The sequence below is a fragment of the Dromiciops gliroides genome, chromosome 2, assembly GCF_019393635.1.
Source record: "Dromiciops gliroides isolate mDroGli1 chromosome 2, mDroGli1.pri, whole genome shotgun sequence".
Taxonomy (NCBI): domain Eukaryota; kingdom Metazoa; phylum Chordata; class Mammalia; order Microbiotheria; family Microbiotheriidae; genus Dromiciops; species Dromiciops gliroides.
Window position 1 is genome coordinate 461,945,492 of NC_057862.1, and position 15,052 is coordinate 461,960,543.

The 15,052-nt window shown below is 36.2% G+C and overlaps 1 protein-coding gene across 5 annotated transcripts in view; it reads right to left on the minus strand.

Annotated features, from left to right (window-relative positions):
* NCOA3 (nuclear receptor coactivator 3) overlaps nt 1-15,052 on the minus strand; it is a 206,826-nt gene that overhangs the window by 33,416 nt on the left and 158,358 nt on the right. For 4 of the 5 annotated variants that reach the window (XM_043989116.1, XM_043989114.1, XM_043989113.1 and 1 more), the window contains 5 exons: nt 11,741-11,841; nt 8,541-8,715; nt 7,952-8,140; nt 7,701-7,793; nt 63-203 (listed from right to left, as the gene is read on the minus strand). In XM_043989116.1, coding sequence (XP_043845051.1) covers nt 63-203; nt 7,701-7,793; nt 7,952-8,140; nt 8,541-8,715; nt 11,741-11,841 — 699 coding nt within the window. The remainder of the gene's footprint in view (nt 1-62; nt 204-7,700; nt 7,794-7,951; nt 8,141-8,540; nt 8,716-11,740; nt 11,842-15,052) is intronic. The other variant, XM_043989117.1, reaches the window with a different exon arrangement.

Here is a 15,052-nt window from a genome sequence, read left to right on the forward strand (position 1 = left end):
ACAAAAAAAGGGGGGGGGAGGTACTAAATGTAACAACTTAATTTTTTTTTTAAGTTTCTTACCTTCCTGATAGTGCCGTTTTTGGGACCATGACTGTCCATCATTAAGGCTAAAAAATCTCTGGATACACCTTCTGATTATATCTTCAAAGCCAGGCCTCATAGAAGATCTCAGTGAGTTTGTATCTATAGTGACAACTTTGCCTGTTTTTAAAGTATGAAGGAAATGAAAATATTTATTAGGTGTCCACTATGTGGAAGAACTGTATATAAGATAAAGAAAAAGGAATTGAGTCAAATCAATAAAAAACTACAGAACAAGCTCATGTCTTAATTGTCTGGTATCATAACTATGGATCCAAATCAGATCTTACCGAGGTCATCTTTCTGTACAGGGCTCTGACACTGAAGAATGACAACATACCTAACCAAAATATTTTAGAGAACATCTGAAAACATTTTATTATCATTTCCTTTGACTTCTGGATGGCAACAGTGGTCTGAATGTGGCCTTTACAATTATCTAAATCTTCATAAAACACTTCAGGTATAAACAGTAACCACTTTTTGGCCTAAATTTGAAGGACCAAGCAACCCCTCTATTACATAATTCATTAAATGTTTTACTGAGCATCTACGATATGCTAAGAATTTCAGAAAAGCTACAGAGATTCAGCTAATCCTACAAAGTATAACTGCAGAAACTCATCAGAGGTTTCTCTAAATGAATTACTGCCTCTTTCAACTTTCAGGATGCAGCAGGTAAATATAGCCAGAGAAAAGTCTTTAAAAAAGGTATCCTCTGTAAATTATGAGTATTTTGGAGGGGTTTTAAAATATCCACATCAGTTACTGCAGATGAACGATTTGACAAGTCACATCCCCAAAAAAGATCTCCTTCCATTCTGAAAAAAAAAAATCTCCTCCCCTTCACTGTTTCTTATATGTCAGTATATCTCTTTGATAGAATCAGGTAGTTGCTCTCCTGAAATCATTAAATAAATCAAGAAAATACCACAACTCTACAAGTGAGACGAATACAAAGGTTGATGGGTTCTACCTCTGACATGAATCTGTTCCTCAGTCCATCACTGGAACTGAGAGAGTGAGCCTTCCAGTATTGGTCTGTCTCCTTTCTTTGGCCTACTTCTGCCCTACCTCAGAACACAAAACACCAAAGCTCTTCCCAATATTAAGAGACTAGGAAGGTGTTGAAGTTACTTGCAGATTTGGGTTCATAGTCCTCCTCACGACAAAACCTCCTACCATGCACAGACACAATAACCATTCTGCATGGTGTCACCAAGCCAGCTAAGAAAGCAACACTTCAGCTCTTTATAACCATGGAGCACTCCAACTCCAGGCTGCTCAGGGCCCCTCTTGGGGCCCCACTCTGGTCAGTTAATAGCTAAGTTCCAATGTGGAGTGCCATCATCTTGGGATGAGGCCAAGGAATTGGTTCCAAATATTAATTCAGTCAAGAACCCAGGACTCGATCATCAAACATCACTGACTCTTTTCACCCAAAGCTTCTTGCTGCCTTCATACATAAAATTCCCAGAAAATAAGTAGGCTGATGCTACTGCCAGGGGAGGAGTCCTCCTACTGTCACAGCACATCAGAGAATGAGCTCCACCCACCTAGTGGTACTTACCAGGTCAATGGCTAGCAAATGCCTACATCCTAGGCCTCGATCCCTATAACTCAGAACTACAGCTCACTGAAGACCCAAACCCCCCTTTACCTGAAAATACTCACTGCTCTCTGATCCCCATCCAGCCGTACTCATCCCCAGTCTCTGCCCTCCTTAGGCTTCTGAAATGGCTTCATCATCCAACCTTTCCACTCACATTCTTTTCATCTTTTTTACAATTACAAAAACGTGGCTCCATCCAGAAAATACTACATCTATCAAATGGTTTAATTCTCATACCTCAAATCTGCAATTACAAAGGGCATATTCTGTTGTCATCATTGATCCTTCCAGACCATTCCTTCTACATGTCATTCATATACAAGGTCTAGATCACATCCCTGTGGCTATAATGTACCAAGCAGTAAATCATTGTCCCTCCTTTCACAAATTCAATATAATGATCTGTCTTTCCACATTTATCAATCTCAACTCTTAGGGCATATATATGTTTACTCTACCTCAGCTATCTACAGGGAACACACCTAGGTAGCACTGGGCCTGGAGTCAGGAAGAAATGAATTCAAACCCAGCCTCTGACACTTTGTAGCTGTGTGACCCTGGGCAAGTCACTTAACCTTTGTCTCAGTTACCTCCACTATAAAATGGGGATAATAACAGTACCTACCTGACAGGGCTGTTGTGAGGCTCAAAAGACATTATTTGTAAAGTGCTTAGCACAGTGCCTAACACTTACTAAATGCTTGTCTACTTTATTTCCTTCCTTTCTGGTTATACTTCATGTCTCACAATAACCCATAATGATGAAATTCCCATTTTCACATCTGTCTGACTCACTATTCACAAACCTATCTTTCACCTCACTGTGAAAACCAATACCTCCACTCTTCCATATTCTCACAGTCTTATGAGCATCATTGTTACAAGCTATTTTTCTTGCCTTCAGAGCCTTAACCCTATATTTGACCAAGTGAACTATACACGGTTCTCTAACCCTGAATGAATGAGCATTTATCAATACTCACTTGAAGATACACATAAAAGCAAGCAAGCAAGAAAGTCCTCTGCCATCCAAAGTCCAAAGGAAGATAATACACCTAGTGAAATGATCTTTCTGGGCATAGTAGTGTTTATGTGATTACTGTTCTGAGCAAGAATTGGGGGGGAGGGGAGTATATCAATAAAAGTGAGGTCAAATCAAAGAAAAGATCTAATGTCTTACCTTATAGGACAAGTTCATAAATAGTTAATCCATAATGATTCCATTTATTAAGTGAATGTATAAAACATTCCAAAGAAATTTCTGTCAATAATTGAGGAAAAAATTCTCCTAACATTGCTCATGCCTTAGCAATCCTCAGCTCAGAGTAAGCCCACATTCTGACTTCTTTGCATGATTATGAACCTTGCTGGTGGAAGTCCTGGTTGAAATGTACCAATTTGGCACACTACAAATTCATGTAATATAATCAATCTCAATGAGACCCTCACATTTTTATACCAAAATACTTTTATGTTTCCATGATGAGCTACCATTCTCTACAATGTAAATGTTCCAAATCTTCTCTCTCCTCAAACCAACCTGTATCATTTGTTCCCTCACAACAGAGGCCTTTGCCTCTTACTTTACAAAGAAAAACAAAGTCCATCAATCTTAATCTACAATTCTTTCCCCCTATTTCATACCTTAAACTTCTGGCAATTATTCCATTTTCTCTGCTCCAGTATCTGAGAAACAGGCAAGCCTGCTTCTTACTTTCTAATTCTAAAATTTAATTTAATTTAATTTTTTTTATTAATACGCTGGTAACAAATATGCATAGCCAAACAAAACAAATTCCTACTGTGAACATGTCCAAAGTATGTGTGTGTCTGTGTGTATTTGTGTGTGTCTGTGTGAAATTTTATAGCCTAAATCCATTGCTTCTGTCAATAAGTGGGTAAAATGGTTCATGAATGATCCTTTGGAATCATGGTTGGTGATGACATTGCTCAGAGTTCTTAGGTTTTCAATGTTATTTTGACTTTGCAATAATTATATTATTATTTAAGTTGTTCTCTTGCTTCTTTACTCTTCACTCCGTATCAGTTCATACAACTCTTTTCAGGTTTCTCTAAAACCATCTATATCATCATTTCTTGTAGCACAGTAGTAGTTCATTAAATTCATAAACCATAATTGGTTTGTTAGCCATTTGCCATCATTGGGCACCACTTTAGTTTCTTATATTTTAGCACAGCTGCTACAAATATTTTCATGCGTAAGAGTCATGGAAGCAAGGTGGGCATAAGGGTCATTTACTCTTTATCCTTTTGACTTACACCCACCTAGTAGTGGTATTCCTAGGTCAAAAGGTATGCACAGTTTAGTAACTTTGGGGACAGAGTAACAAATTGCTTTCCAGAATGGGGAGAACAATTCACAATTCCACAAATAGGATGATATATACTTGTTTTACCACAGCCTCACATGGCACCTGTCATTTTTTTTTTTGTGTCCAGTTTGCTACTCTAATTGGTGTGAGATAGAATTCATCTGGCATTTAAAGCTCTTCATAACTCACAGTATCTTTTCATTCTATTTATCCTGCCAGGTTCTCAGTGGTCAAGTATTCCTCATATACAACACTATATCCCATCTCCATTCCTATGCATGTTGGGACCCCATGCCTGGAATGCTATCTGCCTCACCTCCACCTCTTAAAACACCTAGTTTCTTTCTAGACTCAGATTTAATGCCACTCTTTGCAAAAGGCTTTTCTCACTCCCTCAGCTACTAATATCTTCCCTTTTAAGATTATTTTCCATCTGTGCTGTATCTATCTTTTATTTACCTATTCCTATGCAGAAGGCATATTCCTTCAACTAAAGCACACAAAATATTTGTAGGGATTCAGTTACAAAGTGTTCTTAAAAGACAGGGGCAGCTAGGTGGCGCAGTGGATAGAGCACCAGGCCTGGATTCAGGAGGACCTGATTTCAAATCCGACCTCAGACACTTAACACTTACTAGCTGTGTGATCCTGGGCAAGTCACTTAACCCCAACTGCCTCACTTAAAAACAAACAAAAAAACCCACCTGATTAAAAAAAAAGAAATAAAAAAAATAAAGAATAATTGAAAAAGCCAGACAAATATTCAGAGTTCATAGCTGGGCCATGCCAATTTAATAAAAGTAAAAATGATGCTATTACCAAAGTTAATTTATAGTTTTAATGCTCTACCAATCAAACTGTCAAATGAATACTTTATAGAACTCGATAGAATAATAACAAAATTCATCTGGAAAAGCAAAATATCTAGAATACCAAGGGAAATAATGAAAAGAGATAGGCCACAAACTATATTATAAAGCATCAGTCATTAAAAGCATTTGGTATTGGATAAAAATTAGAGAACTCGATCAGAGGGAGGAGAATAGACAATGGAGAATCAGAAACAGTGTAACAATAATTTAGTGTTTGAAAAATCCAGAAAACATTAATTACACAGGAAAAACCTACTCGTTTAATTGATGAGAAAATTTAAAATCAGTATGGTAGAAATTAGACTCTTACACCAGAACCTTCTCCCATACTACACAATAAATTATAAATGGATTCATTACAATAATAGTATGATCATGCCATAAAAAAATTAGAAGAGAAGTAGATAATATACTTTTCACAGCTATGGATAAGAAACAGATTCTTAACCAAACAAGGGGAAGAGGTAATTAGAAAAAATAGAACTGAAAACTTTGCTTAGTTAATGAAAGTAAAAAGCTTCTACACAAACAAAATTAATGTGCTTAGGATAAGAAGAAATGTAGTCAAATGGGAGAAGAATCTTTGTATCAAATTTCTCAGATAGGGGTTTAGTATCAAAGATTTTTAAAAACCAGATTATATCTATATATTGATACACACACATATAACTTTTTTTTTTTGAAAACGAAGAGGAAAGGAGGGGAAGGGAGGGAAGGGAGGGAAGGGAGGAGAGGAAAGGGAAGAAAAGAAAGTGAAAGGAAGAGAGGAGGGGACCAAAAGATAAGTGGTTCCCCACTTGATAACTGATATAAACAAACTTGATATAAACAAAAAGTTCTCAAAAGAAGAACTGCAAACTAATAAAAATAATATGAAAGAATACAGCAAATCATAAATAATAAGAAAAATGGAATCAAAATAACCCTAAGTTTTTATCTCTCTCACTCTCTGTAAATGGCAAAGATGGTAAGACATAGGATTATTCAATGTTGGGAGAGGTTCTAGGAAGAAAGTGTATGTTTGGTGAAGTGGTGAAGCAATACAATTATTTTTTAAAGCAATTTCAATTATGTAAATAAACTACCTAACTGTCCATACCCTTCGACCAAGTGAGTCTAAAATCAGGCTTATACCTCATGGAGATCAGTAATAAAAAAAAAAAATCTCCCTATAAAGCAAAATATTTATATCAGCAATTTTTGTGATAGCAAAATATTAGAAACAAGTAGACAGCCATTTATTGGAGAATGGTTAAATTGTGGCACATGAATGTAATAGGATATTACTGAAATATGAGAAATAAGATTTAAAAGATATGAGGCATATTGAAGAAATCAGAGTCAAGAAAATAATATACACAATAAACTCCAACAAAATAAATGAAAGAACCACAAAAAAATCAAAAGGCAATGTTGCAAAAATTTAAAGAGCAATAATAGCCTTTAAAAAGAGATATCAAAAGATACCTGCAAACCTATTCCTTTTGCAAAAGTGACAGGTTCCACAGATAAGGTATATTGCTCATATTTTCAGACCTTTTCAATGTGTTGATCAGCTTTGCTGATTTTTTTTCTCTTTTCTTAAAAATATGATTTGTTATATGGGATGGCTCTCTAGAAGGGTAGAAGTGAAGGAATGCTGGAGAAAATTTTATAAAGATATCAATAATAGTTTATTTTTAAAATATTTTTATATGGGAAGGGGAGAGAGAGGGATATTAGGAAAAAAATTGGTGATGTAAAAAAACAAAAATGTAAATAAAAATTTACTTTAAAAAAAGAAATCATGTACCTTGAGGACAGAAACTGTCTTTGATATTTCTTTGTGTCCTCAGCATTTAGCACATTGTCCAGAACATAGTTTAAAATATTGACTTCGTGAATGGGTTAAACATGTTTTATTTTTGTTTCTTAGGCATAAATGCAAGTACAAGACTGTCCTATTAAGCAGACAATTAAGACTACCAAATCATAAGACAGGAATTATTAAGTCATTTGATTCACTGTGAGAAAATTTTCTTTGTCCTTCAACCTCAAAGTCATGAAAAGATTTGAATGAGAATAACTACCAAGAACCAAAGTACATAAGTACATGGTCATTTAAAAGGTGAAAAGTTTCACTGTAAAATCAATTTCAAGACAGTATGGGGCATAGGAAATGATTTCAGAAAAACCTAGGGAAAATTTTATGAGCTGATACAAACTGAAGTGAGCAGAACCAAGAGAACATTGTATACAATAACAGCAATATTGTAACAATGATCAACTATGAAAGACAGCTACACTATCAATACAATACTCCAAGACAATTCCAAAGGACTCATGATTAAAAGTGCTATCCCACCTCCAGGGAAGAGAACTGATGAACTGAAGAGTACAGATGAAGTACATTGTTTTTCACTTTATTTTTCTTGGGCTTTTATTTGGGGGGGGGGGGTGTGGGGGGGAGAAAACATGGCTATTATAGAAAGGTTTTGTATGACTTCACATGCATAATGGGCATCATTGCTTGCTTTCTCAATGATTGGGGAAAGGCTGGAGAAAGAGAATTTGGAACTCAAAATCAATATTAAAAATAATAAGGTATGAGGCAAAAAAAATGACATTAAAATTAAAATGTGGACAAAAACTCTAACCTTGCAAAAAGATTCTATGTTGTTTGCTTTTTTCTTAAAGTCACTTTACTGACATCATTTACTAAAAAGATGGAAGATATAGCATTGTAGTAGGTACTTTTTTTTTTTTAATGTGGAGGTGGGAGGATAAAAGCAGGCATACTTGTAGCACTGATCAGTCTTACCTGAAAGGTCGTGTTTAGTAATAAAACTTTCAGGGGTTGAGGGGAACACTGTAGTGATGCGGCGTGCCACACAGATCATACAAGATTGTAAATCTGTAAATAAAAATTTAACCCATTTCAGATTCGCCAACATTTTATAAGGATAAGTTCTTAGAAAGATGAACAAAGAAACTTAGAAACACAGAAAACACAATGACTTCATTATTTTGTCTTTCCTTTTGTTTTACATATTTGAACTATATAACACATACCTTCTCCTTCCTCCATCATAGCTCGTGGCTGAGACAAGGCAAAACACTGCATTGTCTCATATCTCTGGCGCATATCAGGACTGGTACCCACATCATCTAGAATATCATGCACGGTTTTCACCAACATACGGCAATTGAACGTATGACTTTTTTGTCTAGGTGCCTCACTTGTCCATGGATCTCCATTAACTTTAGAAAACAAATCAATCATAGGGGAAAGAAACAGGAAACAAAATATCACTTTGGTATATAGGGAATCTAAACTTAAGCATACTAAGAACATGAAGCAGTATTTTCCATACTTCAGCAGAGGAGTTGGAATACTAAATATTTTACAAAGCATCAATGGAATATTATACTCCAAGGTTAACACAAACTCACCAGGAACTGCAGTCATGGGAACTGTCTGAATTAATAATTAATAACTGTCTGAATGTTAAAGAAGCTTGTGTATGTGAGAACACAAACACATCACTGCTTCTCAAAGCTCTAGTTGAATAACTTTAGTCAAACTTTACAAAACTGAGCTAGATAGCTAAATAAAAGAATGTTTTTGGTTGATTTGTTTTTAAAGCAAAAATATAATTACCTGCTGATTTAGGCAAATTCTTGAGAAAATCCTTCCTATCATCTTCATGCAAGATACTGTAGACACTGGTGTTAACCAAGTCTTCTTGCTTATACTGCAGGTACTGTGTGACATTTTCTGATACAAATACAATGGTCCCATCACGATTAACCACAAAGAGAAAACCATCCAAGGCCTAAAACATGATTGTACAAATACACATTAAGATGTGACTTAATTGGGTTTGGTTAAAAAGCTATTTTATTTTGATACCAAATGATTAAAACAGCTGTACTACATTACTCCCTTCCCCCCACAAAAAAAATTATTCTTTTAAGAAAAAGTACACAAACCTAAATTAACACTTTTCCATTATATCTGCTAATATTAATTTTGCATATAAATCCTTATAGTCATAAAATAAAGGGAGACAAATATAATTTTCAAGACAATATGCAAAAGTCAGGCTCAGATTCACAACAGGAATATATAAAATATAAAAGCTTTTATAAAAATAAATTCAACACAATCCAAATTAGGAAAGATATACAAATGGAAAAGAAGTATTTGCATTCAATGTTCCTGAAAGAAGTCTGAAGTACAGAACCAGCTGCACCCCTTGGGTTCAATGCCACCATGCATCAGCTCTGGTACTAACACTGCATCATCAGTATCACCCACCTCAGTCTCCCTGACCAGAGCAAAAAACTTCTCCCAAAGACTTTATTTAAAGAGGGTTCTCAAGGCAGCTATTTCCCACCAACTTCCTTGCTAGGAATCAACTCCACCATCATCACACCTTACCCCCCCCCAAAAAAAACTTCCTTTTGAGTGTCCTCTTCCTTGATTAAATTCTGTAAGCACCTTTAGGACAAGGACTATCTTCTTCTCATTTGTATCCCCAGCAATTACACAGTGCCTGGTACACAGTAGGTGTTTGATATTTACAGAATACTGAATTGAAAGTCTGACAGAAAATCTATAGGAAATTGATACATATAAGTTAAATATGTGATCAAAATTATACAGAGAGCTTTCAAAAGAAATTTAAACTATTACCTTAAAAATTGATCAGAATTACTCCTTAAGACCCATTTTTTTTTTGGTGGGGCAATGGGAGTTAAGTGACTTGCCCAGGGTCACACAGCTAGTAAGTGTCAAGTGTCTGAGGCCGCATTTGAACTAAGGTACTCCTGAATCTAGGGCTGGTGCTTTATCCACTGTGCCACCTAGCCGCCCCCCTTAAGATCCATTTTTAAAACTGCAGTATTGCCTCACAGTTCAAATTAGAAAAGACGATGATTTATGTGGGATAATTCAATTCTGGAGGGGCTATGGAAAGAAAGGTATGCTAATTCACTGCTGGTGAAAGTGTAAACTTATCCAGCCATTTGGGGAAAATACTTCATATCCTTTAAACAAGAGACTTTACTGTGGAGATTATACCCAAAGAAGTTAAATAAGAAAAGGCCCACATTTACACACATATTCATAGGAACGTTATTTGTGGTGATAAAAACTTAAAATATACATCCAATAATTAAGGAATGGTCAAAGTGTGGTATATGAATGTATGGCAAACATTATATATGAAATACTGAAAAATGAAGAAAGCAGAAACATATAAGATGTGTACAATGGCCACAAAAGTACAAATAAAGATAACACTAGAAAAAGGAAACAAAACTAAGCTGAAATACATTGGACAACACAGGTCTACACTTTCAAAGATCAATTCATAAACAAAAGTAGAAATCAATATGTATTATCATAATGCAATCACATTATGAGGTGGCTTAAAAAATTGGAGGAAGCCTACTTTGTTAGAGGATGGGAAAGTTTTGCATTTATTGGGAAGTGCCTTGTATCCAAACAAAATCTATAAATTTAAATAAATTCTGCTTTCAAGAATTTTATCTTCAATAAAATGTTTTGTAAAATCTTGAGGAAACAGAAAAGGACATGAAATTTTTAAAAGTTAGATACAGAAGCACCTAGAACCAAGAGGTCAAAAAATGAACTGATTAGATTTGTTTCTATGTCTTATGAATTTGAAATGTTTGTCTGATATTTAGAGAATACTTCATTGAAAAGTTAACTTTTTTTTTTTAAATTTTAAAAATACTCCACTGTAATTCAATGGAAAGAGAGCCAGACTGGGTGGAACAAGGCCAACTCTTCTCCTTACCTATGTGAGATCATTCAAATCTTTCTGGGCCTCACTTTACTCATGGCATAGCAGATAGAAAGTTGGCCTAGAAGCTAGAAAGACCCAGGTTCCAGTCTTGCCTCTCACATATGCTGGCTAAAAGGCTATTGGGGGGGGGGGGGGGGCCAGCTAGGTGGCGCAGTGGATAGAGCACCGGCCCTGGATTCAGGACTCCCTGAGTTCAAATCCGGCCTCAGACACTTAACACTTACTAGCTGTGTGACCCTGGGCAAGTCACTTAACCCCAATTGCCTCACTTAAAAAAAAAAAAGGCTATTGGGGCGGGGGGGGGTCGTCACTTAGCTTCACAGTGGCAAAGACAGGTCTCTAAGACCAAGCTGCAGAGAAGGCGCTGACCTCTATCAGCAGAGGAAGCTTCCTCATCTCAGAGTTCCCTATACCAATGAAATCACAGGTCCAGTATATATTCCCATTCCTATTCTATCAATTAGGGAAACTGCAACCAAAAATTAATATGTTTTTAATACTTAAAAACAATCTACAAAATTGTTATATTTACTATCACAATAAATATTCATACATTTAACTACCAGTCCTAAAAAGAAAAGTGCTTCTAAAATTCTTTTTATACCATAACTATATCATTTTCATCATTCTAAGATTGACAATTATTTCAAGATCTATGGCACATAAATAAAAACTAAAGGGTACCTATCAATTCAGGAATAGCTGAAATAGTTATGTTATGTGAATATAATAAAACACTAATATGCTATAAGAAGTGATGGGAATAATTTCAAAGAAACCTGGGGAAATTTGGATGAACTGATACAGAATAAAGTGAGCAAAATAAGGAAAACAATTTATACGATAATATCAACATTGTTTTTAAAAAATCTGAAAGATTTAAGGACTCTCATCAATGCAATGCCCAACCATGATTCCAGAGAACCAATGATCACATCATACCCACTTCTACTCAAGATATGGTATAAGATATGGTATAATATATGATATAATTTGTCATTTGGTTCAACCCTTTTATACTTGCCTGCAGTAAAAGTGGTCCTAAGGAATCTTTATCAATAACTCCCTGCCCTGTAGAAGATACATCAGCTTTCTGAACATCATCATCAATGGAAGCTGCCTTTCCTAAAGAGACAGAAGAGAGTTCTTCAAATGACTCTAGTTATGCTGGTTAACAATTACAAAATGATCCAGAACAGATACACAACACACATTCTGTTCCCTCAATGAGGGAATTATTTGATCATGAAAACATGTAACTTGAATAGGAGCTCAAAAGATATGGTCTGAATTCTATTAATTAAAAAAAGGAGACAAGGTCAAGTGTTGGGGAGGAGAAGGAAGGACATGTGACATAGAGGCGGTTAATGAGAGAGAGAACTAGAACAGCCGCTGCATGAAGCTTGATAAAAATTCAGTTAGGGAAGATTTTTTTTATAAATCTACTGTGAAGCAGTGAAGGTAGAAACAAAGATTCTAATAGTGTTCTTGGGTATGATAACGTCTGCAGACAGCTAGCATGGAGAGGAGATCACAAGGCTACAAGTAGGGGCTGAAACAGTTGCTTGCTGCACTGTTTTGTTTTGTTTTCTTTTTTTATTGTGATTTGTTTCATAATTTTAAATTTAAAATGTTGTTATAAATAATGTTTGGAGCTGTCCAAGGAAGGAAGGAAGGAGAGCCGGGATTAGGACAGAAAACCTGGTGACCCAGATATATTGAATTCCTTGAAAAAAGAGGAAGCAGGGCCTAGACTCCAGCAAATGACAACATGAAGGATCTGATAGGGTGATAGAGATGTTTGAAATGAACATCAAAAGAAAAGGCTGTTCAGTGTTTGTGGCAGAGGGGAGGCCTGGAAGAGGTACTGGGGACCAAAGACTTTGCTACAACCTTCTCTTAACTCAGTGAAGTGAGGCCATGACAGAAGGCACAACCTATACAAAGAGATTATGCCCGGGGATAAAGAATCTCTTGGGGAAAAAAACAAGTTTCCATCAATATAATATGATCATAAAAGGAAGAAAATCAAGAATGAAGACAAATTTGTTAATAACAGTGGATTCCAGGGGGCAGCTAGGTGGCGCAGTGGACAGAACACCAGCCCTGGAGTTAGGAGTACCTGAGTTCAAATCCTGTCTCAGACACTTAACACTTACTAGCTGTGTGACCCTGGGCAAGTCACTTAACCCCAATTGCCTCACGAAAGAAAGAAAGAAAGAAAGAAAGAAAGAAAGAAAGAAAGAAAGAAAGAAAGAAAGAAAGAAAGAAAGAAAGAAAGGAAGGAAGGAAGGAAGGAAGGAAGGAAGGAAGGAAGGAAGGAAGGAAGGAAGGAAGGAAGGAAGGAAGGAAGGAAGGAAGGAAGGAAGGGAAGGAAGGAAGGAAGGAAGGAAGGAAGGAAGGAAGGAAGGAAGGAAGGAAGGAAGGAAGGAAGGAAGAAATGATGAGCAAGATCCTCTCAGAAAAACCTGGAAAAGACTTACATGAATTGATGCAAAGTGAAATGTACTGCATACAAAGTAACAACCATACTGTAAGATGATCACAATGACTTATTATTCTCAGCAAAACAATGATCCAAGACAACTCTGAAGGACTTATGATGAAAAATGTGATCCATCTCCAGAGAAAGAACTGATGGTGTCTGAATACATATTAAAGCATAATTTTTTTAGTTTATTTTTCTTGAGTTTTTTTGGTCCATTTTCTTTCACAACCTGACTAATATGGAAATATTTTCCATGACTACACATGTATAACTTATATTGAAGAGCCTGCTTTCTTTCTTAAAAGGGAAAAGGAGGGAGAGAAGAGAATTTGGAGCACAAATTTTTTTAAATGAACATTAAAAATTGTTTTGGGGGCAGCTAGGTGGCACAGTGGATAGAGCACTGGACCTGGAGTCAGGAGGACCTGAGTCCAAATCTGGCCTCAGACACTTAACACTTACTAGCTATGCGACCCTGGGCAAGTCACTTAACCACAATTGCCTCACCAAAAAAAAAAAAAAAAGTAGCCTTTAAAAATTGTTTTTACATGTAATTGGGGGAAAATAAAATAGTGGGTTCCAGAGGGCAGATAGCAGAAGAGAACAGGGAGAAAAAATTAATCTGAGAAGTCAACAGCTGGTTAAGAAAACGAAACTTAAATTTCTGGACCATGGCTTACAATATTAGAGATCACAGATTACTGGCCAGAAATGCAGTAAACCTAACAAAAACTGGTAAGAATGTAGTTGGCAGATGCCTTGCAAATCTAATCAAAAGGGTTTCAAACTGAAAAAGACAAGGGAAGAAGACAACCCTCAAGTTAGATACTTAAAAGGAAGAGTAATAACAATTGAAAAATTCAGAAGTCCACCAGAGACAAGAGCCAAGAGATGAATCAAGTATAAAACCCTATGACCTAAACAAATTTCCAAAGTAATTTCAAACAAACAAACAAAAAACCAAAACCCAGAGAACTAATTGTCCAAGGAGGCAAATTTGATTTCATAAGTACCCCCTGCAACTTGGGATAAAATCAATCCAGACCAATAGTTCTAGATAAGTATACTTTAAAAGAAAAGGGGTAGTAGATAACAGGATAGAAAAAAGTAGCATCAGCTATTAAGAATGTATGCTGGGGCAGCTAGGTGGCACAGTGGATAGAGCACTAGCCCTGGACTCAGGAGGACCTGAGTTCAAATCTAGCCTCAGACACTTAACACTAGCTGTGTGATCCTGGAAAAGTCACTTAACCCCAATTGCCTCACCAAAAAAAAAAAAAAAAAAAAAAAAAAAAAAAAAAAAAACCTGAACCAGATAGTAATGAGAGTTACAGGAGAGGAACAAAAAACCTCTGAAGTTCAAGGATTCAATGACCAGAACCATGTCAGAGTAAGTGCCAACTGATCATAGCAGAAAACTCTTGAATCAATGGCAACAGTAATTGAGAAGGTCATGTGGTAAAGGCAAGAACTAATCCTCAGCCCTCTAAAGCTATGAAGATCATTTTATTCTTCTGTACTCCTTGATCACAGAGGACTCAGTAGTTATCAGAGATAAAAAATATTAATAGCAATGGCAGCCTAGAGGCTCATATAGTACAAAAAAAGCCTACTGTCCCAAGAAGCAGCTGGCCACTTCATTCATCCCCCTTATTCACAATCTTTCTTTCTTTCTTTCTTCCTTTCTTTCTTTCTCTTTCCTTCCTTCCTTCCTTCCTTTGTTTTTTGCTGGGCAATTGGGGTTAAGTGACTTGCCCAGAGTCACACAGCTAGTAAGTGTTAAGTGTCTGAGGCCGGATTTGAACTCAGGTCCTCCTGAATCCAGGGCCGGTGCGCTATCCACTGTGC